This window comes from Notolabrus celidotus, chromosome 1 (genome assembly GCF_009762535.1).
Source record: "Notolabrus celidotus isolate fNotCel1 chromosome 1, fNotCel1.pri, whole genome shotgun sequence".
Taxonomy (NCBI): Eukaryota; Metazoa; Chordata; class Actinopteri; order Labriformes; family Labridae; genus Notolabrus; species Notolabrus celidotus.
In genome coordinates this window covers 32,321,812-32,348,731 of record NC_048272.1, presented here as the reverse complement: position 1 = coordinate 32,348,731, position 26,920 = coordinate 32,321,812, and the positions used below count along the sequence as shown (strand labels likewise).

The following is a 26,920-nucleotide window of genomic DNA, read 5'->3' as shown; positions in this document are numbered from 1 at the left end:
CGGCTTCTGGAAAGAAGCAATATAATAGAATAAAATAGCTTTTACAGTTTTTAATAATCAATATAAAATGATTAATCCTAATAATTGTGTTGTGTAAACAATGTTTTCAATCAACAAGTTAAAAAAATGAACTACAGATTTCCCCATGAAGATGTGCAATAATAGTGATTTAGTTCTGTATCTTTTTATATTTAACATTTACCGTATATGTACATTTAACATTTAGATGTATATTTGAAACTTAGATTCAACATTTTGTATTTCAATTTACATACAACAATTACATTTAGATTTAACATTTGGATTTAAATGTGACCATTCCTTTATTTTAATGTCATGAAAAGGAAAACTCAGGAAATGGAATTACAATTGTAATAAAAAAAGTGAATTAAAATGATTCACATCATGTTTTTAAAATGTTTCAGAGCTAAATGTGGCAAAATGTTGCTGTTTCTACAGTATGTGCAGCTTTTCATATGTGGCCCTTCATTATTTCCCTTTAACAAATTAACAACACACAACCAACTGACTAAATGTAAAATGATAGTTATATGAAACAATGAGTAACTCGAACAGCTGCAATCATCTGACGTGAAGTAAGTAAGTACACTATTTAGTATAGCACCTTTGACAAACATAGTCACAAAGTGCGTTACAGAGAATCATTGTCGACAAGACAATACAATGAGCAATGAATAAGATAATAAAGAAAGCAGACAAAATGACAACAAATTACAAAAGATGGTCGAAAGCCATAAGAAACAAATGTGTCTTTTTTTAAAGTCTCATTCGAATCAGAACAGCACACTTGGGGCGGAAGACTGTTCCAGAGAGATGGAGCCACATGCTCAAAGGCACGGTCACCTTTAGTTTTAAGCCTCACACGAGCCACAGCGAGTAGACCCTGGTCTAAGGATCTGAGAGGTCGACGGGGGATGTAAGGGTAGAGCAGGTAAATTAGGATCTCTTGAAAATAACTGAAACTATAGTTTTTAAAAATTCTATAAATAAATACATAGAATGTAAATATGCATGTCAGCTTAGGGCCTCTGTAGTTTCACCCCGAAAGAAACATTTTTATAAGCCCCCTGCTCTCGACTGATGAAGACTGAGAGATTCAGTGGTTGAAGTGGGAGTCAGTGGATGAGTTTACTTCTGTGAAAATACTTGAAAGGTTCAATCTGACCGAAAGAAGTGTAATAAAACCTTAATTTTAATTCAAATGGTTTGTATAGGCAAAGAAGTTAAAGAAACTCAAAAACACATGTTAATCGCCCTCAAAGACTACAAGTCCCATCAGGAGGTTCAGCCTCTGTCGTCATCTAACGTCGCCATGACGTAGCTTGCGGCCGCCGGGAGAAGTTTGAAAATAAACGTGAAACTTTTTTTTTTCTGTAACGTTGCATGTCAGCGTTGTTTCATTCGGAATTTCAGGCGGAATTTCTACAACGACGCTGTAAAGTGAACACTTCACCACAGAGGGAGTCTGTCGTTCCGTGAGTACAGAGTAATGTTTGAAACACACGGGGAGAAGCTAGCTGAAGCTCTCTGTGTCTGACCATAGACTCTGACATGAGGCAGCTGACTGTCAACATGCTGCTGCTCTCACTTCGAGGGACCTTTAACAGGCTGAAATCACTACAAAACTAATAACAGGGGTTCACATTGTGTATCACGAGGTACATTTAGAGAAATAAACCGAAGGCAGCGTCGTGAGTGAAGTAAAATTAGCTTAGTTTGCTAACTGTCCGCTTCTTACCGCCGCTGCGTTAGCTGAGCTCACACAGAGCGGACTGTGTCCTCCGAGCAGAGAGCTGATGAACCGGACAGCTGCCCAGACCAGAGGACACCTGTTACCGTGGACTCTCAGCCCCAAACAGAGGCACTTTATGCTGTGTGATCACTCTGCAGTAACTCAAACAGCCAGTCCAGAGATGTCTGAACAGATACTGTGAAATATGAGGCAACTATCCAACATTATGTCACAAATCAGAGGTGTAAAAGATGAAGTCTGTCACAATCCTCTTAAAGGTTTCTTGACTCATCTTGACTCATTTAATGATACAACTACAAACATTAAATTTACTGTCAGTGCCCTCTTCCTGATCTGCGGGGACTTCAACCATGTATTTATTTTCTACATAGCTTATTCTGTCTTCTGTACATACTTTTATCATCATTGTTTTCATTGGATTTGTATTTAAATCTTCTTAACTACTTCTTCTATTAATATTATTTGATATTCTTAATTATTGTGTATAGAAGCAACTTTGATGACTGAATTTCCCCCTGGGATAAATAAAGTATTTCTGATTCTGATTATTCAGCTGTAGGGGTGGGAGTCGTACAGTAACACAATCAATTCAATACCCGATACTAGGGGTGGCCGATATGATCAAAAAGTATTTCATTTTTCCTGCTTTGTGCAAGGAGTCACAAAGTTTAGATACACAGAGTCAAACTGGAAGTGTAATCTGTAGCATCTCTCTTTTCTCTCTCGCTTGTCTCGTTGTTCCTCTTCTCCATCTGTCCTCCAGGTCGCGATGTCTGCCCCAGAAGAAGGTGTCGTCGGCGCCCCATCCGCCTACTTGAGGGCTGCTTTGGCGGCTGCTGAGGCTGTTGACACAGACGTTGATTCAAGGGTTGAGCTCAGAAAGATGCTGGACGAATGGGAGGAAGGACAGCACGGCACCACAGAACAGCTGGTGTCCATCCTGATAAAGTCAGCAGGGGTTCATTCTTTTAATGTGTAATCATTAATGTGTAAGACATATAAAAGTGTATCTCTGGGTGTTGTTCAAGGAGCTGTCACTCATCTCTCTGCAGAATCTCAGAGCGGATCGAACAGGACACAGAAATATTTTACAAAGCAGACCCTGATCCCTTTGATGACCGTCATCCAGGTAATATCGCAGTTATGCCAAGCATTTGTAAATCTGGTGTTTTACAGACGTAATGACCATGAATTGATTCTAATCAAACTTTAAACTCCTGATTTGTCAGGTCTTGAGTTTCTGACTTCTGTGTATTTCTTCCAGGCCGTGCAGACCCCGGCTGCATGCTGGGACAGCTCCTGAAGATGGTCTTCTCAAATGATGACTTCACCAATGCGGTGAGGACAGATTAACTCTTTGTTAAGTTGTTAGATGTAGTTTGTGAGGTCTCAGTGTGATGGATGAGTTTTGATTTCCACCTGACAAAATATATATATTTTAATTTTGGAGGATTAAATGGTGCGTTTCAGTCCCTGTTAACAGACAGTCTAGTTTTATTTTGGATGAACTTCCAGTGATTTCTGAATCCATCACTTGGTCACATAGTCGGTAAAATGCCTGTCACTGCTTTGTGTTATTAAAGAAATAATAGGGCATCATTTTACAGAGTTCACATAGTCACGAAAACCTGGAAAAGTCATGGACAAACATCGTACTTGTGTGTCATAACTTGTCATAAATCTTAGTGAAGATATTTTTTTGTAGATTTCGCCATTGATTTGTATTCCTTTTTTCCATGCATACACAGATGTTTCAGAGAATGAGTGGTGATTAAAGTTTGCCTTACAGATGCGGAAAAGTCCTGGATATTTATTGGCAAAAATGCATATGAACCCTTGTTTTAACAGCCATGTACAAAGGCCTTACTTCAAATAACCCACAAAGCTTATCAGCTGTGTTTTCTGAATGTAGTCTGTATAAAAGAGTTTGAACTGCTGCAGAGAGGAGCTGTCATGTCATCTTTGTGTTTGTTCTCCAGCTGTTAGACACGTACATAATGACCAGCAGAGAGCTGAGCCTGAACACAGCCGCCTGTCGTGTGCTCCTGAACATCATGCCGGGTCTGGAGACCTCAGTCGTCTTCCAGGACAAGGTAAGAGTTACAGTTATTATAGGATGGCTCTGCTTTGGTTGATGGAGTACAGTGAAGACAGTGAACAGATTTTTAAACATGTAAAGCGGAAAGTGTGAGGGTCTCTGCAGCCTATCTCAGCTCATACAAAAAGAGTCAGAAGAATAATGTCGTAACAACATGGACTTATTTAATAACTGCTGCAGTTGTATGATATCTGTTCCACTTCTTGAGCCAGCAGCATGCTCTGGATATTCATCATCGCTCAAATCTGTGTGATCTTTGACATCTTTTAAAGTTTGTTTTTACTTTGGACTTCACTTTAATCTTCCTGCATGTATGCGTGTGTGTGTTACAGGAAGGTCTGATTGATACATTGTTCACCTGGGCCCGTGAAGCAGAGCGACCGCTGTGTGTCTACAGCACGGGCCTGCTGGCCAGAGCCATGAGTGACCAGGAAGTGGCGGTCAACAACCGGGAGAAGAACGCTCAGCTGGTGGGTCTCACACAAATCTTTGATTTACTTCACTTCCTGCCTTTTTTATGAAAACAACCTTTACTTAAAACAACTCAGAGGAACTTCTGTTTTCTTATGTTTTATGGCCTTCATGGACAAAAACTGTTGACAACTTTCAGAAAGTCTTTGTCTGACCAGTAGTGTTAGTAGTGTTAGTGCTAAAAGCTGATCAAAGACACACACAGACATATCACTTTTTTCTGTCCTTGTCTGAATATCAACAAATATCATCAAAACCTCAAAAAATCTATGCAAGGCAAGTTTATTCATAAGGCACAATTCAAAGAAAGAGCAATTCAAAGTACTTTACAGAGTAAAAAAACAACAGACAAAAGCACAAAACAAACACTTCAAACATTTTAGAAGCATTTCAATTTCATCATCTCATTCAGTTCAGACGATGTTCGTTTTATGCCGCCAATTAGATTTAATCATCTCTCTCTCTCTTTACTTATATAAATTTACATATATACTAAATAGTGATGGGTCTGTTTTCAATTGAGAAGGATTATTCTAAATAATCAGCCCCCCTCACTAATCTGAAGTCCGTAACTTGCAGAGTCTTACTGTCTTATTGATCTTGTCTCAACCAAAATTAACCCTTTAATTCCTCAATAAATCTCAGAACTTCTTCCCAAGGATTAAGACTCATGCATTGAATCTTTTCTGTGTTGAGTTTGCCTGTTAATTGTTTTGGCTGCTTTAACAGGGAAAACAACAGTACAGTACAGTTACAGTAGTGCAGATGTTAGGAATGCAAAGTATAAGTGTCCTCTGTAATCCATCTCAAGAAATGTTAACCATTAATTATCGTTTACTCTGTAATAAGAAAATTAAAATTTACTTAGGACAAAAACAATACCAAATGGATTTTTCCTTAAATCGTTTATTTTCCAAAGCAGCATAATGCATATAACTGACAGGACTGCATAGCCACAGAACATAAAGAGGCGTACAAATTAACACACTGAATGTCAACTTGTGGAGCAGGTTCATAAAAATAATCGCCACTGGCATGAAGTCAGGTAGAGCAAGGCTTTGGAAATCCTCTTTTGAACTTCTAATTCACTCAACAAAAATGTTTGTGACATGGATTAGTTTTTTGTTTTTTATTTTTTATTTTTTTTAATCACAACCTTCCAACATGAACATACTCCACTTAATCTGCCCTGCAAATCACATGTTCTAAGTTTTTCACCTCAAGAAAATAATCTGAATTTTAATTCAGAATCTGATTAACTTCAACTGCATGGACAACTACAAACATGTGAAATACAATAAGAGTAGTTAAAGGGAATTCAAACTCAAAAGGCCATGCATGCACTAAACATTCTTTGTTTCTAAGTTCATGTTAGTTTACATGTTTTGGTTTTAATCTCATAAACTTTAAGAAAGAATGAAGCTGTGTTTTTTTACTCTAACATCACTCGTTTCCTCTGAACATCCAGGTACCGCTCATGATTCAGCGCCTCCATGAGCTGCAAAAAGAAGACAACAACAGTCACGCTATCCCCTTTAAGATTCCTCAGAACCTACCTCAGGACTCTCAGGTTGAAACAACACAAACCTCAGGTGTCTCAACACCCCAGCAAGAAAAGACAGAGAGGGAGGAACGAGAGGAGGAGGAGAGAAAACAGAGAGTTGGGGAGAGCAGCAGACCAAAGTGCTCCAAACCTTCATCACAGCTTGGCTCGGTTCTGAAAAACAGCGGCTACAGCAGCAGCAGTGGGAGTGGACCCAGCTCAGCCCGACTGCTTCCAGGCTTCGTTTACCAAGCCAGCCAGGAGTCTGCCTTCAGGGAGACGGAGGACAGACAGGGGGACGGAGGAGGAGGAGGAGGAGGAGGAGGAGGAGGAGGAGGAGGAGGAGGAGGAGGAGGAGGAGGAGGAGGAGGGACGAATCGAGCAGTGAGGGAGAATGGGAGGAAGGCCAAGCAGAAAATCAACTTTACCTCCTCCTACTCCTCCTCCTGTAAGACTGAGGAGGACGAGGAGGAGGAGGAGGGGGAGAGGAATGAATCCAGCGATCAGCCCACCAGCAGTGCCTCCTGGTCTGAGATGAGCTCCGTAGTGATCGGTTCAGAATACTACCTGTCACCACTGAGCGCGGCCATGGAGCAGAGGCTCATCCTGCAGTATCTGACGCCTCTCGGAGATTACCAGGAGGTGAGGCTGTACACTAAACACAGCATGCATGTAATGTGCTGCTGCATTTGGAGTTTATTTAAAGAAACAGTGAAATAAAAGTTAGATCTTGAACAAAAATGGGGCGTAGACAGAAACAGTTAAATGCTGGTGTCAAATAAAGACTGAGAAAACGGAGGGAGTTAAACTTCCTGTGGTTTTTAAATTATAAAAGATCCTAAAGGGGTTTGAAATACTACACAGCTACCTTCTTAGATACTTGTCAGACTTAAAATGAGCTAACTTTATCTGTCATTTCTCAAATTAAACATTTACACTGATGGTGATTTAAAAAATCGCATGAATCATTTCAGCCTGATTGAGATTTTCTGCCAGTGTCGCAGTCTGAGACGTTTTCTTTACCATGTATCAGCCTTTAAAAATTGCTGTATGCCAGACTTTGCCATTTCAGGTTTTTTTCCTCATGCACCGTCTTTAATTCTGTAGATTTCTCTGTAGTCAACACTTTTTGTGTCTTTAATATCTCTGATCATTTCTTTACTGATGCAGCCTCTTTTCTTAGATTTTTACTGCAGACAAGACGCAGACTTCTATGTTGATAAGATTACAGTTGGTCAGCTAGAGTCTGTCATTAGAGCTCTATCCTCAGCAACAGTCTGTTATTGATGGCAATAGTTGCACAAGGGAAGAAGCTTTTTTTAAACAATGAAATTCGTATCATATCTGTGATGAATACTGTAGATGCTGACAGCTCCTCTCCCAAGTGAGGCGCAAAACAAGAGCAAACTGCACAGAGCTGTAGAACTTCATTGGCTTGTTTGCACTTAAATATCTGAGCCCAGTGATTTGTGAATTGGACCTTGAGACAGAGCAGATGATGGAGGCTAATGATGCACACTAACAGTAGGGCAAAAAAGTATTTAGTCAGCCACTGATTTTGCAAGTTCTCCTACTTAGAAAGATGAGAGAGGTGTGTTATTTTCATCAGAGGTACACTTCAACTATGAGAGACAAAATGAAAGAAAAAAAATCCAGGAAATCACATTGTAGGATTTTTAAAGAATTTATTTGTAAATTATGGTGGAAAATAAGTATTTGGTCACCCACAAACAAGCAAGATTTCTGTCTCTCACAGACCTGTAACTTCTTCTTTAAGAAGCTCTTCTGTCCTCCACTTGTTACCTGTATTAATGGCACCTGTTTGAACTGGTTATCTGTATAGACACCTGTCCACAGCCTCAAACAGTCAGACTCCAAACTCAACCATGGCCAAGACCAAAGAGCTGTCGAAGGACACCAGGAAGAAAATTGTGGACCTGCACCAGGCTGGAAAGAGTGAATGTACAATAGGCAAGCAGGTTGGTGTGAATAAATCAACTGTGGGAGCAATTGTAAGAAAATGGAAGACATACAAGACCATTGATAATCTCCCTCGATCTGGGGCCCCACGCAAGATCTCATCCCATGGAGTCAAAATGATCATGAGAACGGTGAGCAAAAATCCCAGAACTACACGGAGGGACCTGATGAATGACCTGCAGAGAGCTGGGACCAAAGTAACAAAGGCTACCATCAGTAACACACTACGCCGAGAGGGACTCAAATCCTGCAGAGCCAGGCATGTCCCCCTGCTTAAGCCAGTACATGTCCAGGCCTGTCTGAAGTTTGCCAGAGAGCATATGGATGATCCAGAAGAGGATTGGGAGAATATCATGTGGTCAGATGAAACCAAAATAGAACTTTTTGGTAAAAACTCAACTCGTCGTGTTTGGAGGAAGAAGAATGCTGAGTTGCATCCCAAGAACACCATACCTACTGTGAAGCATGGGGGTGGAAACCTCATGCTTTGGGGCTGTTTTTCTGCAAAGGGGACAGGACGACTGATCTGTGTTAAGGGAAGAAGGAACGGGGCCATGTATCATGAGATTTTAAGCCAAAACCTCCTTCCATCAGTAAGAGCATTGAAGATGGAACGTGGCTGGGTCTTCCAACATGACAATGATCCCAAACACACCGCTCGGGCAACGAAGGAGTGGCTCCGTAAAAAGCATTTCAAGGTCCTGGAGTGGCCTAGCCAGTCTCCAGACCTCAACCCCATAGAAAATTTGTGGAGGGAGTTAAAAGTCCGTGTTGCCCAGCGACAGCCCCAAAACATCACTGCTCTAGAGGAGATCTGCATGGAGGAATGGGCCAAAATACCAGCAACAGTGTGTGCAAAGCTGGTGAAGACTTGCAGGAAACGTTTGACCTCTGTCATTGCCAACAAAGGTTATGTTACAAAGTATTGAGTTGAACTTTTGTTATTGACCAAATACTTATTTTCCACCAAAATTTACAAATAAATTCTTTAAAAATCCTACAATGTGATTTCCTGGATTTTTTTTCTCATTTTGTCTCTCATAGTTGAAGTGTACCTCTGATGGAAATTACAGACCTCTCTCATCTTTTTAAGTGGGAAATCAGTGGCTGACTAAATACTTTTTTGCCCCACTGTATAGCAGGCTGCAATCTATTCTTAATGAATTCCTCCTATAAGAGAAGTCAACAACAAGACACTTATGGACTCCTCAGTCCGAACATTCTCAGACAGCTGCTGGAGAAACTGGTTAACACAAACTTTCAGCCATCACACTTCCAGTCATACTGTGGATGTTTTAAGGACATGTGTACTGCCTTTAACGAAATGATCCATCATGAGGGTCTCAAAGAATCTAAACGGTGGCTCAGCTACGTTAAAATGTTTCAGCCACGGTCAGAAATGGCAACTTGTCCTCCCCCCTGTCTACTCCCCACATTTCCTGTCTCTCTTCAGCTGTCATATCCATTAAAGGCTAAAATGCCCAAAAATATAACAACAAAAAGAAATGGCAACTTTGTAGCTAATACGCACACCTGAGTATTTTCTTACTGATCACAAATAATCCTACCTTTGCAGTGCTGAACGACATTATTACACTCTGCAGTTTTCCTCTCTCACTCAGGTCTGTTCTCATCCACCTCTATCTTTCTCTCCTCTGCAGCTGCTTGCTGTCTTCATGCAGCTGGACACTCGCTCATTGCTGTTGAACTACATCGACCTCAGGAGGACTAAAAACGTCCAGCTCACCTACGATGCACTTCTGGTAAGACTGGTGTACTAAAAACACATGGATGTCTTCTGCGTTTATGATGAGGATCTTTTCTAATGTGGGAGACAAGTTTACTGAAGTTTCTGAAGTGACATTACTTTGGGTTCAGAGCACCGGTGTAGCTCAGCTGTCAGACTGTGTGCCTCTTGTGCAGAGGCTACAGTTCTTGCAGCTGATCGCTGTTTGAGTCTGACGCTCATCACCACACCCTCACTCCCCACTGTTCAATCACTAAGAAGCATAAAAAGGCCAAAAACCCTCACCTATTGAACAACAACAACAAAGTTTAAGATGCTGTTAGTGGAAGTTCTGCTCTCAAAACGTTTTTTGAATACCCTGAATTTTCTTTTTGTTTAAACAAGTAAAGTTTCTACAGGAAACCGTTAAAAAGACTCATGATCTATGTCAGAGAAAACACACAGTACGCTCAGTATTTCCTCTAAAAATAAAACACTTAATTATTTTGTGTATGAAGTTCTTCATGTAGTATGGCCTGTACTCATTGAGCCTTTAGCAGGCCGTGCAGCCCCTCCTCAAGCTTGTCCTGAAGTCATTCAGTCGTCCTGCTCCTCCCAGCATTACAGCACGTCTGTGTGTGAGGGATAAGCCGTACTTTGGTGGGTGGAGCTGTGTTGAGCTGAAGTAAGATTACATTAACCAGCTTAACTCAGCGGAGTCTCACCTTTTACACCTGGAAATCATCCATTTCTTTGCCAGTGTTTTTCACAGGTTGTGTATATCTTAAAGTCCTAAAAATAATGAAATCCAGTTCACTTAACAATAAAGACTTTGAAAGTGTAATTAAATACATGTTTTTTTGTCCCTAGTACAAAGTGAGTAGTATAATAGTATCTAAGAGTTGGGATTGTTTTGCAGGAGGCTGTTTAATCTTTGTTGAAATTAAGAAGTGTCCATTTCAGGTACTTTGAGAATTTATTACTGATTGGTTAATGCATTATTAGTTTTCTGCTGCTTATTTAGAGGTCTTATTTATTTGTAAGATTTTTAAAATAAGAAATAATTGCTATACACAGCAAAAAGCACTGACAAGGTGGTCAATGGTTGTCAATATCAACACAGTCATTTCCTTATTGTCACTGTGTGTATGTGTTAAGAATTTTTCAGTCATATTATATTTATTAAAAAGTCTCAAAGTGTTTTAAAGTGGTGAATACTGCAGGAACTCTGGAAACGTATTGAGATAAAGAATGGAACATGTGCATGTGTGTTTCATGCAGCAGACAAATGTAGACAAATATGCAGAGCCAAAAGAAAAAAGTCAACAAGTGTCCTCATGAAGGAATAAAACTGTCTCTATAAAGGTGGAATTATGCTTTTTTTAATATTGCAAATAAATATTAAGTTAAAGTGTTAAGTGTCAACACTAAATGTGGGAAAAGTTTCAGATTGTGAGGTAAACATGTGTTGGCGTAATCCCAGGATGAGACAGCAGACTACTCTGAACAGCTCACTCAAAAGTCACATGAGAATTCAGCGGGATTCAAATGAGATTTGCTCAAATCGTGACATCACCAGTTGGTGGATCTCCTTAAAAGGGCATAATAAACCTAACATTTACCTGTTCTTTGTTGCCGTAGGTTTTTTGTCCCTTTCCAAACTCTCTGGGTCAGATTTGGGTCCAAAACATCTAACCATGTTTCAGAATTAGTCATTTTGAAAAGAGGCATATTTGTCATCTCAATGATGAACACTTTGCTGCATGGCAACAGTGGAGGAGGGTCCTGGACTGCTAGCTGAAAATAAGGGTTTTCAAAGAGAACGATTGGAGATAAAAATAAAATAAAATTTCAGCTCTAAATGTTGTAAAGCCACTAACAAAGCTATCAGAGGGACAATATCGAGCCTGAATATGGACATTGTACCCCATCTTTAACCACAACAGCACCTCTGTTCATGGTTGATTGGTTTTACTTGCTTGTCGTCAATTCTGTTTTGAGTTAATATCAATATATCTCCTTAATCAAAGATCCCATATCTTCTTCTTTCTCTCCTTAGTATCTGGCCTCGCTGCTCCTCCACAAGAAGTTTGCAGCTCAGTTCATTGCTCACGGAGGAGTGCAGAAACTTCTGGATATCCCGAGGCCCTCCATGGCAGCGACTGGAGTTTCGCTCTGCCTGTACTACCTGGCATACAACCAGGATGCTCTGGAGAGGGTACGGTGCAGGAACACAAGACAGAAGCACACGTCTGGTTTGTTGGACTGACACTGAGTGCTCATGTCTCTCTCTCTCCTGTGTTTGTGTGTTGGTAGGTGTGCACCCTCCAGGACGGCGTGCTGTCAGACATGGTGTCCTACGCTCTGTGGCTGCTGGAGTCGTCCCACGCTTCAGGCGTCTGCCATGCCACCATGTTTTTCTCTATTTCTTTCTCTTTCAGAGCGGTGCTGCAGCTCTTTGACCACCAGGATGGCCTGCGCAGGCTGGTCAACCTGGTCAGCACTAAATGTTTGATCTTACATTAATGATTTAAAGTGGAGCACGTCATTTCATAGATGCTGATTACTCCACTTCCCTGTTGTGAAAGTCTTGATTACATTTTGAGTCTCTTCGTGTCTCTGCAGATCAGTACTTTGGAGATCCTTGACATCGAGCACAGAGGCTCTATACTGGGTGATGACTTGGTTTTCTCCAGCAGACAGACAGCCAAACACACGTGCATGGCCCTGCGAAGGTACTAGATAGATGGGTGGATGAGTGGACATGAAGAAGTATATGCAAAGTCCAAGAAAGACGGTCACTTTTATGAGTTGGACATTTTGAGAACTTTTTGTGGTCAAATTTTGCAAAACATTTGATATATTTTTGAAAGTCTAGCAGAGGTTGAAGTCTTAGATTAAGATCTGCTTGCTCTTGTTTTCACTCTGGAGTCTGTTACCCTCAGTTTGTCTTATTGACTGTGTGCAGATGTTATAAAAGTGTTTAATTGTCCTTTACAGTTGCATTACTTCCTAACAGACTCATTTAACCTGCTGCTGTGCACTTTTTTATCTCTGACTTTTTTCAGGTACTTTGAGGCTCACCTGGCAGTAAAGGCTGAGCAGGTTAAACAGTCCCTGCATTCATCAGATGGAGGTACCATCGTCCCCCAGCAGCCATTTTACAAGGTATAAGGTGTATTTGTCTTTAAGCTGCTGGTACAAAAAGTCATGAAATCACATACAAAGAATACAGTGTGTTCATTTTCTCACTTCTCGCCCTCCTCTTCCCAGGCGTATACGTACACCAGGGAGCAGGTTATCGAGATGATGGAGTTCCTCATCGAGTGTGGCCCCCCGCAGCTCTCCTGGGAACCAGTCGAGGTTTTCTCCAAGTTATCCTGCATCCCTTTAATGCTGCAACTGATATCTTTAGCGTGTGACTGGAGGACGTACTACGGCAGGTAGAGTCACACACACATTCTCACTCTCAGTTAATGACAGTCATATTACGGGCACTCATTAAGGTTAGTTTCTGTCTCTGTCGGTAATCAGAAGTGACACGGTGCGTTACGCTCTTGACATCCTGGCCATCCTTGTGGTGGTTCCCAAAGTCCAGCTGGTGTTGGCAGACACTGTAGAAGTCCTGGATGAGACAAACTCTCCTGTCTCCACAGTCGGTCAGTTTTCACTTTCATTTCTACTGAACTAAGAAACCCTGAGTTCGATCTGTGTCCCTGGAGGTTCATCAAAGTGTCTCCTCTGTTTGCTGCAGGTATGAGCATCATTCTGGGGGTTTCAGAGGGGGAGGTGTTTGTCAACGACGCTGAGATCCAGAAATCTGCACTACAGGTAAGCAGATGGTTTAATAGGTGTCGGAAAATGGTTGTTGACCACACTAGCAGCAAAGCTATGTCGATCCTTAGTCAACTTTTTTGGTTCAGTATGTATTGAACTGATTAAAATGATAGTTTAACGCAGAAATGAATGTTTCCCAGGATCACATCATGAAGATGATATTATAACAAATTCTACTCTTTGATTTATGACTAACTATGCAGCTGGACTAAGATGGGGAAAACTGTTCTAGTTAAACATCTGTCCCAGTGATTCCATGTCAGTTATCGATCCATGGTGATGGATTCTTATCTGCCTCTTGAGGTGGATTTAACATGAAATGTCCTCATTCAGCTCTCCTTCTTCTCTGAGCTCTGCGGTTCACGCACCTTTAAAAATAAACAAATGTCACAACTTTAAACCCTGCTGCTGTCATCACCACCGCTCATGGTTTAAGTTTCTCTGTAGAGATCACAAACCTAAAGTTTCTCTCATCTGCTCCGCTCATTGCTAATATTGTTGGACAGGATCCAAATGTCTGTAGTCTTCTGATTTAGCATGCTAACAGAAACTAACATTTTAGTCACATTGTTTTGATGCTAATAGAAGCTCACAGTTTTACCTCACCTTACAGTCTGTGGTGTCAACAAGCAGAAGCAAAATCTTTTCCGTAGATTGATTTGACATGACGTGATCAGTTTGTCTCTGGTGTTAATAACCGTCTTCAAGGGGTTTTGACCATTAGAGTCAAGCATCTGACACAACTGGAAGATCAGTAAGAAAGCCGGGTAATAAGAGGAGTTAACTCTGAAGATGACCAACAAGTCAAAAATGTTTCTTTCCTGAGTTTCAGTTTTTCACTGAGTGTAAAGTTTGTACAAGTCAAATCTCCTCAGAGACAATAAAGGTTGACGAAGGCTTGACTGAATTTATCGATTAATGTGGCTTTGCTAATTATCTCCTTTTAAATTTTCTCTGGTTGTTTCCTCAAAACCTGAGCTCCATCTCACCTCTGCTTTGTTTCACCTCAGGTCATAACAAACTGTGTGTGCGCCCCAGACCAGAGCCTGAACACAGCCGGTGCCTTCTCCGTCACTCCCCTTAGACCGCAACTCCACCTCAAGCAGTCTCCAGCTCCACACAACAGAGTGCTGGTCCACATGTGGCAGGTAGTGCAGAACAACAACGGTATAAAGGTGAGCGTTAAAGGAGTGTTACGTTATTCTATGTTTGATTTTTACAGCGTCTTCTGTGTCTTCATTCGTCCAACACTGTCTTATCCCTTTCCTTCAGGTGCTTCTGTCTCTGCTGTCGGTGAAGATGCCGATCACAGATGCAGACCTGATCCGAGCCATGGCCTGCAAAGCCCTGGTTGGACTCTCTCGCAGCTCAGCGATCAGACAGATCATCAGCAAACTGCCTCTCTTCACCAGCAGCCACATTCAACAGGTGAGCACACAAGCAGAACTCTGCAGGGCAAAGATTTTGGAAATTAGTAGTCCAGTAGTAGTAGTTACTAGTAGTATTAATCAGACTGAATAAGGAATAACTGTCAAATTTGACCTCCTGTAACCCAGAAACCAATCACGGGTTCTTTTAATTTTTACCCCCGCAGCTGATGAAGGAGCCAGTCCTTCAGGACAAACGAAGCGAGCACGTCCGTTTCTGCAGATACGCCGCTGAGCTGACTGAGCGAGTGTCAGGAAAGCCTCTCCTCATGGGTACTGACGTCTCATTGGCTCGTCTGCAGAGGGCTAACGTGGTCGCCCAATCACGGATCACCTTTGCTGAGAAAGAACTCCTCACGCTGATCAGAAACCACCTGGTGGCCAAAGGGCTGAACGAAACTGCCAACACGCTTGTAAAGGAGGCAAATCTATCTGTGACATCACTCTGTCCGAACTCCGCCTCCTGTGTGACCCCACCCCCCTCCGCTGTGATCCCCAGGACTTGCAAGTTAGGGACAAGAACTGGATCTTCTCCTGTGTTGTCAGCCGCCACTCCCTCCACCACTCCCTGTCGCTCCACAGTTATTCCGCTCGCTTCATGCTCCTCCTCGTCTACCTCCGGCCTCCACCTTCCCCCTCACTCCTCCAGTCACACCACACCTTCGGGACAGAGCTCACATCTGCCTGGTCGGATTTTATTCACACGGGAACGCCCGGTGACCCCGTGCAACTCAGGGAAAAAACTTCGCTATCTGAAGCAGAAGTCTGACCACGGTGCTTTCATACAGGTCAGTTTGCACTTTGTTATTTTGAACCTGGAATAAAACAGGGCAGCATTATGAAAGCTCTGCAGCATTATAAAAGCACTGCAGCACTGAGCTTTGAATTTGGTTGTGTGAATCAGGTGAAAAATAAACGGTGCCAATCAGAAACTCCCTCACTCCTCTCTCCTCCTCAGACCCCCGCCATGAAGAAGCAGCTGGAGCGCCACCTCCCGTCCCCCCCGACCCTCGACAGCATCATCACAGAGTACCTGAGGGAACAACACGCCCGCTGTCCCAACCCCGTCACCACCTGCCCCCCCTTCTCCCTCTTCACCCCTCACCGCTGCCCCGAGCCCAAACAGAGGAGACAGGCCTCTCCTAACTTTACTGCCCGTCTGGGGAGCCGGGTGCTGTACCCCAAATATGGAGGCGTGGACAGAGGGTGTCTGGACAGACATCTAATATTTAGCAGGTAGAAATTTCACACAGGAGAAGTATAAAAGTAGCTTTGTATGAGTTTGGAAATATGTGAAATGATGAATAATCCCATTCATCTTTTCGATTCAGGTTTCGTCCGATGTCGATCTTCCACGAGGGCGGCTTCACCTGTTGTGCCTTCTCAGCCCGCGAGCGCTTCCTGATGCTGGGCACCTACTCAGGTCACCTCAAGTTTTATAATGTCTTCTCTGGACAGGAGGAGGCCAGCTACACCTGCCACATATCAGCCATCACACACCTCGAACCCTCGAGGGTGAGTTTACACACTCACACCACACCTCGGTGGGGATTAACTGTTAGCTTTGGTGTCCCAGAACCGTCCCCTTGTGCCTGCTCCCACGGTCCATCATAATCCACTAACAGAACCGTTAAATATTACAACACGACCAACAGAAAGAGGACAGAGAAGGCAGAGCCAGGACGAAGAGCCTGTTTAGGGTCAGGCTGTACACTCTGCCTCCCCCCTTCTTCCCCAAGAGAGAGAAAGAAACAGAAAAAGAGGATGAATATTTTGTTTTGATCCTGAACTCATATTATTCCTCCTCTTCCAGATCCACTGACTAGTTTTAACTGCTTTGTCTGACATTTCCTTTACCGTCTTTCGCAAATTCTGTCCACACACTCCCAATTCTCTCAGTTCTCCCAGTTCTCCCAGTAATGAGAGAGTTGATCATGCTACAAACCCTCTACATCCTACTTCTACTGTACAAACACTAACTTTCCAACCTCGCTGCTCTGTTTCTGCTGCTGTTTATGTAGATGTTGATCTTTTCTAAACAATGAAGGTTTTGTCAAAAGTTTGATTTGAATGAATGTTGTGTTAAATCTTGGACATGTTCTTCAGGATGGGAAGCTTCTGCTCACCTCTGCTCCCTGGAGTGAACCGCTGTCAGCTCTGTGGAGTATGGACAGTGTCTTCAGCAGAAGGTCAGATTCTTTCACACACACACATTATTACGATAATATATATACATGTTGTAAGAGTTATTGTCTCTGATGGAGTGTGGTTAATGTTCTTTAATTTCTCCCTCAGACACTCATTTATCGAAGACCACTATGTGGAGTTCAGTAAACTCTCTCAGGACAGAGTCATCGGCACCAAGGACCAAGTCGCACACGTAGGTTACACAAACTGGTTCATTTGTCTTTCTATCTTTTTTTAGTGTTTTCTGGAGTCACATACGTCCTCGTTCATAACCTGACAACACGCTATGACACTCTTCTCATGTCTTCTCACCTCCTCTTATTTGCTTATTTGTTTCAGCTTCCTCTTTCTTTTTATAAACTGATAGTTCAAATCCTCAGTAAAGACATTTAGGGAGAGCCCTCATACATAAGTTTCAAACAACAAGAGGGTAGATCAGTGTTGTAAATGGAGTCATCGGATCTTGAGTCAGAGTCTTTAGTCATCAGCATTTGAGTCTGAATCGCTGAAGAAGACTCTGAGTCGAGTCCTCTTATTGATATAATTTATGATAAGAAGGAGTTTGTTTCACTCCAGACTCCTCAGTGTGAATTTGGACTGACTGTGTGGGAGCTTCTGGATGTGTACAATTCACATTTATTTCACTTTCATTAGATTCTGACTATGTCCATCAAGTGAGAATTAATCACATTATTGTCCCAATTTAACTTGTGTTTGATCGCAAATTAACCACACATTTATTATCTCTTCTAAAGGTACCTTAAAGGGATACTTTAATTGTTAAATGCTCTTCTCAACTTGGGACTGGGCAGTAGCACATATGCTTGCTTTATCATTTTAATCTGAATATTTGCTTTGAAATGAAAATTGCATCCGTAGTTTTGATGATGTATTTTTTTAAGAGTTCATGTTAGGAGGTTAAACAGATCTTAATTCCATATGTCATATATATTTTATAATGTTGGTAAAACAAAAAATCTCCCTCAAAAAATGAACCCTCATTTTTTTTTCTGAAAAGTGAATTTTCAGTTTCTTTCTTCTTCATTTGAACACATCATGCTGGTGTGTTATGGTGTTATTTACCTTTGCCTAATAGTCATTTTTCTGATCTGTCCTTGAACGAATCCCACATAACCCTTCGTCACCTCATTTAGTTAGCTCACTAGCCTATAATCAGACAATTTTAACACGGGTGCCAGTATTGGATTTCTGGTTTTGATTTTTTGGGAGTTGCTACAAAGTTTGGGTAAGAAACTACGACTGCTTTGATTAGAGGAGGAGGAGGATGACTCTCCCACAGCAGTTGACAGAATTTTTTATTTTTAGGACAGTTGTAGGTGAAACTTCAGACCTCTTCACACCAGAATTTGTCTTTCTCTGAAGCAGTTTCATGGTATTTAGTCGTTTTTTATCCTGTTTTTGTACATATATTTTCATATTTTGTCTTTTGTGTTACAGATTTATGACATCCAGACGGGCCAGAAGAATCTGACCCTGAACGATCCCGCCCTGGCCAACAACTACAAGAGGAACTGTGCCACCTTCAGCCCAACAGACGACCTAGTGCTGAATGACGGTGTGCTGTGGGACGTGCGAGCATCTCGAGCCATTCACAAGTTTGACAAATTCAACATGAACATCAGCGGGGTCTTCCATCCAAACGGCCTGGAGGTCATCGTCAACACTGAGATCGTATCCTCTCATCCTCTCTGCTTCTTTCATTTCATAAAATTGAAAAAAATACTCATTTTAAATCTGTTTCTATCCCATCACTGTGTACCTGCTCTGCACTGTTCTGTGTTGTTCTGTTATTGTGAGCCTTGACAGCAGACATCTGTCAGTGGGACCTGAGGACCTTCCACCTCCTGCACACTGTCCCTGCTCTGGATCAGTGCAGGCTGGTCTTCAACAGCAACGCCACCATCATATACGGAGGTACGGACCGTTCTTAGTCATTGTTAAAGACTGATCCAGTGTTTTCTGAGCATGTGTAAAAAAAAAAAGTGCCATCTTTCATGTTCTTTCTCTCACAGCTATGCTACAGGCTGATGATGAAGATGATGCCATGGAGGAGCAGATCAAGAGTCCTTTTGGTTCCTCCTTCAGAACCTTCGATGCCACAGACTACAAACCCATCGGTAGGCAGAACTTTGTTTACTGCTGACTGTTATTTTTTAATTGATCTATCTCTCCCCTTCCCCCTACTCGTTCATTCTCTCTCTCTCAGTCTCTCTGTCCCTTCGTTGGCCATGAATGTCCACTTTTCCTCTCCTCCTACTGCGTCTCTTCTTCTTCTGCTCCTTCATCCAGTGTATATAGACGGTCAATGTCACATGCATGATGCTCCCTCCTCTGCATCACATGCACGCTCTTCTTTTTCTCTTCTTTCTTTTTTTATCTCACATACACAGCCTCTTCTGTCCTTCCTCTGCTGCGTCTGATCGCCACTGTCATCCTCATTGGTTTTCATTCTTTCGCCCTGCTTCCTCCATGGCAGACCCTCTCTCTTCCTCTTCTGGACCTTTTCTTTTTCCTTTTCTCCTTTTCCTCATTTTGGTCTTTCTTCCTCCTGTGTTCCGAGCCCTATTTTACAGCCCCAATTTTTAGGATTGTTCTTTACCTTTTTAAAAGCCATAGCTGATTTGTGTTTTTCAGTTTTCTCGGTGTGAGTTTCTTGATTTGACTGTCCAGAAGTAATCTGCTCATCTTCAGCCAAAGTTAACAAAGTTCTATCTTTGTCTTTTATTTCAGCCACAGTTGATGTGAAGAAGAACATTTTTGACCTCTGCACTGACAGCAAAGACTGCTACCTGGCTGTCATTGAGGTACTTCAGTTTTATCCTTCATCTAGATACTGCTTATTCAATGTTGGCAACACAGATTATAAGAATTGTATCTGTAAAATATAAGATTATTTATAGATATTACATGGATGATTTTGTCTTTCTAATCAATCAAAGTTTGTAAAGTCACAAAGTCAAGACTCTGAAACTGAAATAGTTTTTGAAAAAAGGAGCTCTGATATGATCAATGTGGGATTTCTTACAACACCTACAGACACATGTTTTTTTTTTTTTTATTAAACTCCAACAAATCAATCACACTTTGTTTTCAAGTATCACTTTTAATTCAGGAACAGCAGAGACACAAAGAAAGAAATGATTTCAAAATGAACAAAACACTCAGTGGCAGCATTCAGTAAGAATTGAATTCAGAGACTGTGCTACACTTTCATCATTCTCCTCAGTTTGTAATGAAACAGCAGCAGCAGGAGAACAAGAGAGAAAAAGCTATTATCATCATCATTATTACAAAACCTGTTTTTAATCTGGTCTGTTGCTCTGTCACGCCCAAGAGCAATTACTGTCTTTTTGTCTCGTCTTTCTTCACTGAGAGCAGCAAAACTATTATTTGAGTTTCTAATTAATCTGGCTTTTCTGTCAATACATTTCAGTGAAAACCATTTTTTTCTCATATAAAACAGCCTGAACATATCTTTAAATCATAGTGAGGGTACGTTCATGAACATAAATCTGAAAGAGAAAGACACCCAGTTCAAAGACCTGGTGTGGTTTACTGTATTTGCTGTTTTGTTTTAGAAACATGTAGACATTGTGTCCACATTAGGCAGTGTCATATTTGAGTCATATTTAATAGATCATATCTGAAACAGCATGCACAGTTTCAGCTCTTGTTTTCATCCTCCTGACATTGACTCTGCAGAACCAGGACACAGTGAGCATGGACACCGTGTGTCGTCTGTACGAGGTCGGGCGACACAAACTGGCAGAGGAGGGAGACGACGATGATCAGGTGAGACATGCAGACCTGAGCAGGTCAATGGTTTGTTGTTCGAGGAGCAGGATGATGTTTGTTTTATAGCAGGAAGTACATTTTAATCAGCAGTTACAGGATAATCATCAGAGCTGGTTTGTGTGCAGGCTTGTATATGGGCTGAACACTTAACCCCTGTGCAACCTATCATCTATCGTCATCTGAAGAGCCCCTGGGAATTAATGACAGTTACTCAGTAAAGCCAGTGTAGCCGTGGGAAGCGCTGAATAACTTCCAGCCAAGACTTCCTTTTCCGTACGTTGTCATTTCTCGCTTCATTAAATCCCCAGCAGCGCCCGTTCATCTGTTTGCAGCTGGTGCCGGTTAAACAGTTGAGAGTAAATTACACAGAGGATGCACTCTGGCTTACTTCAGCAGGATCAGACCACAGAACCAATTTCTTTTGACTTTCATTAACGGATCTTAAGTTTGTTGAAATATCAGTCAGGTATTTCTCTTCAAGAGGAGGAGGGAGCAACTTTTAAATGTTTGCTCTAGATCTAGGAAGTCTGGAAATCTAAATGCCGATTGTCTGCAGCGACACATCATCACGTAGATTTGTTTCTCTGGTTGTAATGTTTGATCTAGAACAGATTGTTGATAGGTTAAACCCTGTGTAATCAAATATATCATTATTTAGGGCTACAATAGACGAGTATCGACCATTACAAGTCATCCCAAAATCTTTAATACACTCATGTGCAAGAGTGAAATTTCATACAGGATGCTTTTGGATGCAGTGCCGTGCTTTTTGCAAAACATGTTAAAAGTAACATTAATTTTTGCTTGTTTCTGCAGCAGGGTGCGGGGTTCTGGTCATGTGATCAGGGTTTTGCCTTTAATGCTTGTGATGCTCTTGCAGGATGAAGACCAGGATGACGATTCCTCAGACACAGATGATGACGACGATGATGAAATCGACACGGATCGGCTCATGGAGGAACTCGACAATAACAATGATGACGATGATGATGATGCTGAAAACAGGGACCAAGAAAATTCACCCACAGATGAAGAGGTAATCACTTTAGTTAAAAGAGCTTTGTCTGTCATCTCTTTCAACAACAGATCATAAAAACAGTGCCTGTGTGAAGGAGCGGGGACACATTTGTTGGAGGGAAAGAGGCCGTATAAACAGAAAGTCTTCACAGGTTTTATTCAGCCTACAGAGTTTTTTCAATCAAAACTTAAGAAAGACAGCAGTGTGCTTGTGAGCTTTTGTGGCACACAAATACAGCTGTAAGTCATTTCTTTCTCTTATCATTACCTACAAATACAAGTAAACAACTCAATGCACCTGCTCTCACTTAACATTACTATTGAGAAATTCTGTCAATAATTTTGACCAATCTGTACCCACAAATCCAAAATCTAAAAAGATAAAGCTGTTGGTAAATATGTAATATCTTTTTTCTAGTCTTTCTGACCACTCAAAGCGCTTTTACACTACTCGTCAAATTCACCCATTCACACCACATTCACTCACCGATGGTAGAGGCTGCTATAGTAAGGGACCATCAGTATTAGCTCATCTCATTCATTCACATTCACACACAGCTGAACAACAGCGGGAGCAATTCGGGGTTAACTGTCTTGCCCAAGGACACTTGGGCATGTGGCTGCAGGAGCTGAGATCGAACCACCAACCTTCCAATTGATAGTTTACCGACTATACACACTGAGCCACAGCCGCCCTGTTAAGAAATGTAATCTGTGTGCATGCCTACTTCTTTCTATATATGTAATATAGTGTTGTTTTTTAAATCACAACTTTAATCCCTTGTCTGATTTTTTTTATTTATTTCAGATATAACTTTTATTCACAAGGTTTTTTTTAAAAATCTCATTGCGTAAGTTATTAAACAAAGAAAGGTATTCAGCATTTACTCTCCGTGCAGCACCTCGTCCAAATGTTTCTTAACGTCTCCGTTCAGCTTCTGTTTGCTGCCTTGTGCGATCTGCTTCAATGTTCTTCCTCTCAGATTGCAGATCTTCTGGGCAGCAACAGTGATGACGACAACAGTGATGATGACAATGATGATGAAGGCTCAGACGACTCAGACCAGTCATTCAGAAGTGGTGAAGGATCGGATGTGTTTGACCCTGACAATCAATGTGAGTATCAACAAAACCTAAGTCTTAAAGTGGAAGTGATGGATCAACTGTGAGGGGGAGGATTTAAAAAGGATAAGAAGTCCCTCTTCACAGTGTAACCAGGCAGACTGACATTAAATACACACTAACAAGGTTAACTGGAGCTGACTGCAACAAGTACATCCATATTGATAAATAACGTTTGAGTCATCAGCTTATCTGATTAAGTAAGATTAAATTCTAACTAAAAAACTATCCTAACTTAAATGTATATCAAAAATTATATCAGTTAAACTGAAGTTTTTAGATGTATTTAGTTTAAAAAAAGGAGATTGTGATTAACTTCATGAGGCAAAAACTCCATTGTAAACATGTTTAATCTGCTGTGAAGTTTGGAATTTTAATAAGGGGTCTGTTGGGTATTGACTCACTTCTGGAGCCAGCCTCAAGTGGCCATTTGATGAACTGTAGTTTTTGATGTTCTGTCAGAATGCTTCTTCCTTTTTACACATAAGCTTAAGACTTTACATGAAACAGTGTACTGACAGTATTGTGTGTATGTGTGTATGTTCCTATGTGTGTGTATGTCTCCTCCTGTTGTAGCTTATCCAGTGCCCTCAGATGACGACCTGTTTCAGTTTATTCGGGCTTACAGCAGCAGCTCATCCCCCTGACCCCGGATGAGAGGATCCTCTCTCTGCTTACTGTGTGAACCTTAACATGGACATTTTTTCTTATTAAACCAACGTTCCTCCTTTAACAGGCAAGTAAGCTGTGAATAAACTGATACGCACATCAGTGACCTGGACGATAACTACCATTATTTTATTTCATCTCTTGATATTCTGAACTTTAGAGAAGTGTCAGTAATGGGAAATAAATATTCCCCGTAGTTCATGGGGCTCAGATGAAAACAGAGTTTGACTTAACCTGGAGAGAGTGGATGTGATGGACAGAGTGTTTAAAAGGGAATTACATATATTTATCTGCTTGAGAGAGGAGAGCTTTTTCTTATTTAAGAACATTTTTTAATCAAAATGCTGTCGAGCTCACACTTCCAGCCCACTGAGGGATGTTATTTTCAGTCAATGGGTTCATAAATTTTCCCCTTTTATACTCGTTGATGAATCATTTAGGCAACCTGAGTACCCAAAAACAGCCTGGAGTTCAACTAGATTATATCTAATCCACTGGACAAACTTTTTGGTATTACTGAGTCCCTTACTTCTCCAGAGAATAAACTGAGAAGGTGCTTAAAGTCCAGTCAGCATATCTCCACAGTGCAGATGTCAGCAGTCTTCCATACATAGTAAACTATTTCCAAAGTGTAAATAAAGAGCGAATAATTAAAGTCTGAGGATGATGGGAAACCACTAAAACGTCTAGGCTCATGAAAACTTGAATACTAGTCACATATCTTTGTTTTTTAATGTCTGGATCTGTTCAGCTCGTCAGCCCTCAGCTCTGTTCTTCCTCCAGGTTTTATAGATTCTCTTGTTTTCCATCAACAAACTAAAAGAACAAACTTCTGTATCTTTAAAGAACAAAAGTGCCCACTCTTCCAGCAATATACTGTCGAGGTGCTCAGAGTCTATGAGCTTTAACCAGCAAGTTGTTGACCAAACAAAGTTCATGTTCCTTAAATGGCTGTGGTTTTAGTCCATTGCACTGTTGCATCGCTCCCTTGGAGCCACTTTCCCTCCTTTAACGATGTACATAATTGTCCCGCAAAATAAAAGCAAATGCATTCTCATGAGGAAAACCCAGAAGTGGCAGGTTTTTTAGTTTTGTTTGCAGTCTTCTAATTTGGTTTTAAGTTATTTTGATTTGATTTAATTTATTTTGCTCGTGTTGTTAGGGTTTGATTGCTTTTATGTGCGCGGAGAAATGAGAGGAGATTTGTGTTATTGTTTGATGCTTTTACCCTCTGTATTCAGTCTCCCATTGTTTGGTAAAAGACTTTGAAAGTACAGGCTGAGCCTTTCAGAAGACTACAAATAAATTATATTTTTGCTGTGCTTTTTCTTAAGAATTGAATTCCTTTAAAGTGTCATTTTTTTAGGTACAGAAAACCTGCAGAGCTGAGAGTGTTTGGACTCTCAAGCAGTTCTCAAAGCAGTGTTATGCATGAGTCATGGCTGATAATTTAGTTTAAAATAGTTTGTAGCAGCTGATAATGTTAGCCAACAAGAATATCCATCCACACAAAGCTAATCTGGGTCTCATTTAAAGAAGCTTCAGTGGGAGCTTAATTTGTAAAGATGTCAGTGTGAACACTTTACCTGCTATTATCTGCCCTGTGTAAATTTAAATTATTTTAACATGTCTCATAATCCAGCGATACGTTCATTATCGGCTGCTACAACATTTCCAACTCCTGATGGAAGAGTTCAAATTCAGATTATAGAGTTTTTCTGTTTCACGCCACTCTGACCTCATCACTGACCAGTCAACCTTTAAACTACGGCTGGTGTCTTCAGTACGGGTTAATAATACAGCCATTTTATAACATTAAATTAAATCCAACATACAGTTGTGGGATTTGCTGTATAAACTATTTTGTAAGTGCGTCAAACAATCTGCAGCAGATTTCAGAAACACCCGAGGACCCTTGATTGTATCTGTAGCACTTGGAACTGTTTTGTTTTTTGATTTACAACCTGAAGCCATTTCACAGCAGCTTTACAGAGCCAGAGAATTTACATTTTGCAATAGATTGTTTTGTATATAAACACTTTGAATTGTTAAAAATGTTAATTAAACAAGCAGTCTACACTTGAGTTGAGTTGAGTTCTACTTGGATAATAAAGTACACTTGTTGTAACATTTGCTTTGTCTCATGATAATTACTAAAGTTTAAACGTCACTCGGAGCCTGTTAGACTTAACGTGTTGTCTTTTACTCTACATTAAGATGAAGTTACCTTATTTGATCTTATTTTAATACTCTCAGTCACCATTACAAACAATAAAACTCCTTGGATTTAATGTTCTTTAAATCAGAAGCATGTCATTGATTGGCAATTGGCTGTATCTTGTGCTGTAACACATAAGCAAATAGAGGTCAGTAATGAGTTGCCAGTAGATGGTTTAAATAGTTTATCATTCATTTCCAGTCATGGGTACTTAGGGAAAAAAATGTCTTCCCAGTGCAGGATCAGAACGATGAGGACTATTTGGAACCAGAAAATTAATGCTGGCATGCAGATGGAGTTACATATAGAGTACAACATTAACCTTTTTTTTTAAGTTATCTAAAAATAGTATGTTTTACCCATAATAGTAAAAAATATAGACAAAAATAGGAGCTAAACTTGAAAGAAAATCTAGAAAATAGAAAATGTGATGAGTTTTCTGCTTTTTATTTTTGCCACATGACTCCTAAATTCAGGGTTAGTGAACAGTTAATCATCAGTAGCAGTAGGTTAATTCATAACAGCCCAGGAAACAAAGACATATGCTCATAGGTAGGCTCATTTTCTGCAGACCAGCTAGATAAAGACACATTAAATCACTAAGGGGGACAGTGTGGGTTGCGAGTCTTTGGCACCTATATTTTGGGGGCTGCAGGTTGATTAGTTTGGGAACCCCTGGATTATTGTACTGGTATAACATAAGCTTAATGTTAATATTGTCAGCCCTGTGGACACAGACATTTGTCTTGACCTGCTGATTGTAACATTTGACATCTAGAGCATGAGTATTAGCAAGTAGGACACAGATACAAGAATTACAAACATAGAAATAGAGTTTGGGGATTAAAATGCATGAATTCAAACAAGTTTAATACGATTGTCCCACTTATCTCCTGCTGTGCATGATTGCTTAATTACCTCGTTTATTTGGGCACATTACTAGCTAGGCCACCTTTATTATAATTAAAAACTTCAGCTTTATAACAGTTCAAGCAGTTTTACATTACCACAGTTTTTACACACCCCGTAAGATTT

The 26,920-nt window shown here is 40.9% G+C and overlaps 1 protein-coding gene across 4 annotated transcripts; it reads left to right on the top strand.

The window, feature by feature from the left end:
* The first annotated feature begins 847 nt into the window (after nucleotides 1-847).
* Nucleotides 848-25,799, top strand: LOC117825819 (DDB1- and CUL4-associated factor 1-like). Of its 4 annotated transcripts, none has more exons than XM_034702011.1 (31): nucleotides 1,316-1,496; nucleotides 2,538-2,722; nucleotides 2,827-2,903; nucleotides 3,039-3,112; nucleotides 3,754-3,867; nucleotides 4,205-4,342; nucleotides 5,812-6,187; nucleotides 6,230-6,528; nucleotides 9,528-9,629; nucleotides 11,652-11,810; nucleotides 11,909-12,088; nucleotides 12,218-12,327; nucleotides 12,661-12,760; nucleotides 12,866-13,035; nucleotides 13,127-13,251; nucleotides 13,347-13,423; nucleotides 14,440-14,604; nucleotides 14,702-14,857; nucleotides 15,024-15,644; nucleotides 15,815-16,092; nucleotides 16,188-16,371; nucleotides 16,963-17,045; nucleotides 17,152-17,236; nucleotides 18,502-18,735; nucleotides 18,885-18,978; nucleotides 19,077-19,181; nucleotides 19,795-19,868; nucleotides 20,767-20,856; nucleotides 21,740-21,895; nucleotides 22,860-22,992; nucleotides 23,575-25,799. In XM_034702011.1, the coding sequence occupies exons 2-31, from the start codon at nucleotides 2,544-2,546 to the stop codon at nucleotides 23,643-23,645; spliced, it is 4,809 nt and encodes a 1,602-aa protein (XP_034557902.1). In that variant the 5' UTR covers nucleotides 1,316-1,496; nucleotides 2,538-2,543; the 3' UTR covers nucleotides 23,646-25,799. The 4 variants fall into 4 exon arrangements, with proteins under 4 accessions (XP_034557776.1, XP_034557902.1, XP_034557851.1 ...); XM_034701960.1 differs by having other exon boundaries at nucleotides 6,224-6,528; XM_034701885.1 differs by lacking the exon at nucleotides 1,316-1,496 and adding an exon at nucleotides 848-952 and having other exon boundaries at nucleotides 5,812-6,528.
* The last annotated feature ends 1,121 nt before the right edge of the window (nucleotides 25,800-26,920 follow it).

Coding starts and splice junctions, on each gene's coding strand:
- LOC117825819 (XM_034701885.1), top strand. CDS start 2,544: ATGTCTGCCCCAGAAGAAGGTGTCGTCGGCGCCCCATCCGCCTACTTG. Junction 9,630..11,651: donor TCACCTACGATGCACTTCTG/GTAAGACTGGTG, acceptor TTCTCTCCTTAG/TATCTGGCCTCGCTGCTCCT. Junction 13,424..14,439: donor TCCAGAAATCTGCACTACAG/GTAAGCAGATGG, acceptor GTTTCACCTCAG/GTCATAACAAACTGTGTGTG.